Here is a 5074-nt window from a genome sequence, read left to right on the forward strand (position 1 = left end):
AACTAGCAGAGTACCCGTCCTTCGTACGGGGTTGGAATCCTTATATATAATACGTGAAGGCGATTTCTTGAAAACACTACTCCTCCGTTAATAATGGACGGATTTTTACAAACGACGTGTCAAAATAAAGTATTTTTTGTGTAGACGCCCCCTTTCACCAATTCATGTAATAAAAATCCTCGGGCTTTGCCCCACAGGCCATCAAAGTTGGATTTTCTCCCATAAGATTAACATGGGGGAATTTAAATATTTAATTGGAAACTTTGTCCCCACTAATTTGAGAGAACGGCTGGGCGTAGAAACTTGGTAGAGGTGTCCAAAGAAAGGTCTTGGTCTGTAGATGAGATATCAAAAGAAAAACTAAGCAAAATCCCTTAGGGCTCTGCCCCAGAAGCCTTTAAAGATCCCTCCACAGAGTTGTTTACATTTTGGCCATGTGAATAATACTTTTTAATAAAACAGCTGTTCATTTTTAAATTGTATTTCAAACCACACATATTTATTGGGTTACTGAATTGTACCAAATAAGTATTTGCAATGTTATTTTCTGATTTTAAAATTAATTTTCCTCTTTATCATGTCATGTTTTGCAATATAACTTTCTATTACGAAATCAGTGGAAAATCCTTTGATAACAGAAACTCTTAAATTATTTCTTATTGAACTATCTTATATCTATTGTACGGGTTGGTGTCTGCCTTTTTCACCACTTTTGCCTAAATTTTATCATATTATTCTACACATATCAAATATTCATGTAGAAATATCTGCTCTTATCGTGTCTAATAAAATCCAAACATAGAAACATTGCCTAAAATGGTACCCATCTTGACAAATAATTTGCACCTGCCTATATTACAGACTTTGGCGCACTGGGTCGGTAACATTATTGAAAATAACACGACATTTTGGCTGTAAAATATGGTACAAAGAGAAAATACTATTTTAGCAGCTACTGTCATGACAGAAAGGTCATATTCCTTTTAAACTAGACCTCATAATCCTTTATAAGATACGTTGATTTACAATATGTAAACGTCAATATATACGCAACAGCCAATTTACAGTATTTTTTCTTTTTGGAAATGTCCCATTGCTATGTCATTTGCATTATTTGTTGCCAATGAAGCCGCAAGACCATATAAACTAGGAGGTCCCTAACAGTTTAAGAATAAAAGCCAACTTCCCTTCAAGTATTCCACTACACCTATCATTCCGTAGAGAGATTATATTGACAACTTTATGTTATTGATAAGGCTGAGACAACTAACTGACATCCCCCATGTCAAGGAATTCCAGCTTTAACAGTAACCCCACAATAAATTTCTCATAACTATGCTAGAGGGTTCATTCATGGCACAGAAGTACGATATGAACTGACGCGACGTGACGAAGGAAAAATCAAACTTACACTGTAACGGACATACCTCCCTTTGAAGTTAGAACATTTCTTCCCAAAAAATATTTTCATTTCAAATAAAATCATATTACACTGATGAAATCACAGAAGTGTTTAACTACAAAAGACCCACCAATACGATTTTAATACTATTTAAAGGTTCTTCCAAAGGAAGAGATATCATATAACATACTAATAATAACTCCGATGAGTCAAATGACGTACGGTATGGGAAATATTTTAATCATTGAATGATCAACCAAATTTGGCAACTAACGCAATTAAAATCATTATTGTTTTCACACTTACTACCCTTTAAACAATGCTAAATGCTCAAAATATGTATATTTCACCCAATTTATCGCAGTTAGATGAATTAACGTAAGCCTTGAAAGTAACCGTCGATTTCGACGGGTTTCCCCTAGTATAAGTATAAAATGCTTATTGCAGTTATACTCAAGCTATGCGTTTGCAATAAGGGAGGACACAGTTTGATAAAATTTGCTTTTTTAAATTTACAGTATTCTATAGAATTACACATCTACCATAGCCATAATGTTCTACCACTTCACCTAAACAATAGAGAATAATAAATTATCAACAATTCGCAAAATATCACAAATTATTCATGAAATGAAAAACATAAACTCGGGTCGGTCGAGTTCCGAGAAGCGTCCTAATCCGCTGGGTATCACAGCCGAACGGACAGACTATAGACTTTGATTGAAATTTCAAACTCGCCGATTACAGGTTTGTGGTCACTAACCATATACTCTTCCACACTTTTGTAGCTTATGGGGGTTATATTCACTTTTTCACTATCCCTGTACAAAATACGATCAGTCCACGCAGGCCGACGGTTTGTAACATAATCGTTTGTCCCAAGTTTAAACTTGAAACTTGGAGGAAACTTGATGTCAGCTTCTTGCAGCTTTTGAAAGAAGCCTCCGTTTTTCATCATACGGTTGATCTCATCATGTTCAAAAAGCTTATCAAGCTGTTTTTCCCGAATGTGGTCTTTTATATCCTCGACACTGAGGTTTAGATCTTGATGCAGGCGAAAGTTTAGGTCGCCAAGCCAAAACACAAGATCGTTTTTGAAAATTGTGTCTACTTCAGTTTTGGTGAAAGACTGATATCTTTCTGCATACAACATCTGATCCAATCGTTCATTAAAACCTTTCTCGTGAGCAGCCAGATGAAGGTTGACAAAACAAGTTGGCATGTTGTAAAGATTTAGCCTCACACTCGTGGCTCCCTTGTTACCTAAAATTTTGGCTATACCTAGCGCTATACTTCCAGTTTCAACCTTATTTATAAATTCTAAATGCTTTTCTAGAGCGAACACTTGTATCATTATTCCAGACAAAACATACAACCGATTACTTTTAACTTTTTTGTAGCCGTGCTCAGCGAGTGCTTTCTTGAAAGCAGGCTTCCATTTGGTGAATCGGAGGGACCCAATTTCTTGCAGCCCAATAATGTAAAGGTCTGGGAGGGACTGTCCTAATGGTGGTGGAAGTTGAAGAAGAGTATTCAAATCTGGCGGTGGATCCTGCTCAGCTACATTCCATGTGATAAGAAACAATTTTTATATCACTCCATTCATTATCTGTTTCTTCTAATACAATTTGGAACTCACTTGTAAATGAACTGCTTGATGTTTTAACTGGTTAAAAATAGAAAACTAGACCAAAACCACAGACCGAATGCAACTGTCAGACAAGTTGTTTATTGGTGAAATCACGAATATGTAGATAATTGATACACTTAACCCTGCATCTAGCAGCTACAAATCTCTGTACTGACAGGCCATTTTTACTGTATGTACATTGTTCATAGATTACTTTAGAAGTGTATAAATTGTGTTCTACCATACTAAAGTTAAAAGTATATACTGTTATATATTTTATTTTTCAGGATATTACAAGAAACAAATTTAAACCATTGTCAGAACCCAAAAAACTTCTTGAACTGTTTACTTGTAAGAACAAAAAAAAATTACCTGTACCTTGGGAAAATACTAAAGATTTTTTTTATTAGAAATCCAAGATATAAAAAAAATTTTAGAAAGTGGTTCTTTACATGAAAAAATATTTTGTATCTAAAAAACATAAGAAATAATGTTACGTCACACAGAGCTAAACACGTAGTTGTCTCATTCCTACGTTTTTATTCTCAACTTCCACAACATTGTTACATCAGGGTAACCAAACAAACTAAAAATCAAAATAAACGTTAGAATCTCATAAAGCAATATCTAAAAATACAGTAATGTTTTCTGTTGAAACGTAGCAGTTAAAGAAATTGATGCTCAAACGGTAACTTGTCGTTTGCCAGATGCAGGGTTAAAGCATATACTACACTGTCATCTAATAACAAAATTGATAACATATTAGAATGCACTGGTGGATAAAGGCTAGGGTTCAATATTTGTAACTGCTACTGATAACAACTAGATACGACTTTTTCCCAAACATTAAATAGGTTACGATGATTTATATTTTTCTACCATCTTTCTTCAATGTTGTATATATTGTATACTGTATATTCAATATTTGTATCTGTTACTGATAATAACTAGATTAAACTTTTTATAGGTTACGATAATTTATAGTTTTCTGCGATTTTTCTGTAATAACATGATAGTTACCATTACAACAGCAATTGATACATTTTAAGTCAGTTTCTTTAAAATATACTAAAACTTGCATCAACACTAAACTTTTACTAGCAATAAAAAATGTTGAAGAATCTATATTTATAAAAGAGGAAGTTTGTATATTTGAACGTTATGAGCTCGGACACTGTTGGACCGATTGCCACGAAACTTGGTACATACGTGTAGAATCTTATGGAACAGGTTTATACACCACCAATTTCGTTATCCGTCCAATCGGCTCCGCCCCAGTGGCTCTGGAGTTTCCCCTGTTAACCTTATGAGTACAGTAGAACCTATTTAATCCGAACCCCTGTAATCCGAACGTCCACTAATCCGAACCCCTCATTGCTGTACTCTATACACAGTACAGCAGTTCTTTATGTATACTGTATTTAATTTACAGTACTCAGTGTTCAATTATAAAAAGTTAATAGGTTTACCAACAGGGTACAGCACTATTATTCTTTTTAAATTTATGACAACAGCTAATTTGTACCATAGACAAATAGAATAAATATAGACTGTCAAAGGAAGGTTCTGGCGCCCACCGCTAGGTTTGCCGTGTAGTTACGGCGCACACCGCTGCAGGCGAGGAGCGCAGGAGCCGTATGTGACCAGCATGCTGCAGCAGTGTGCGCCGTAACTAAACGGCAAACCTAGCGGTGGACGCCAGAACTTATGCTAACCGCAGCACAGCTGACGGTCTATATTTCTATACAATGAATATCTTGTGATTGCCATTGCAATATGGACATGTTACACTACTACTGCTGGTAACTAGAGTAGTGTGATGTCTGAGGTGAGGTAGCAATTGGTTGCTATAACTATGTGGACTACCACTTGACTGCTTGCTATGACTATTGCTTATGGTGTTATGTCTATTGTGATGTAGCATTTTGTTACTATGACTATATGGACTAGTTGATTGACCGCTATGATTCAAGTCGATTGCTTCTAATGTTTGACATCTAGATTTTAGGAATGCGATGAAATTGAGAATGTTGGTACATCTG

The 5074-nt window shown here is 35.3% G+C and overlaps 1 protein-coding gene across 1 annotated transcript; it reads right to left on the reverse strand.

Moving 5' to 3' along the window:
* Window positions 1-2090: 2090 nt before the first annotated feature.
* LOC128994912 (phosphatidylinositol 4,5-bisphosphate 5-phosphatase A-like) lies at window positions 2091-2981 on the reverse strand (the record flags this gene model as incomplete). The annotated part of the gene is made up of 1 exon (XM_054419745.1): window positions 2091-2981. A coding segment is annotated over one exon (891 nt), but the record flags the coding sequence as incomplete, so codon positions are not given.
* Between the last annotated feature and the right edge of the window lie 2093 nt (window positions 2982-5074).

The sequence above is a fragment of the Macrosteles quadrilineatus genome, unplaced genomic scaffold (assembly GCF_028750875.1).
Source record: "Macrosteles quadrilineatus isolate MER2022 unplaced genomic scaffold, UCM_ALF_1.0 Scaffold_1__1_contigs__length_201487025, whole genome shotgun sequence".
NCBI lineage: Eukaryota > Metazoa > Arthropoda > Insecta > Hemiptera > Cicadellidae > Macrosteles > Macrosteles quadrilineatus.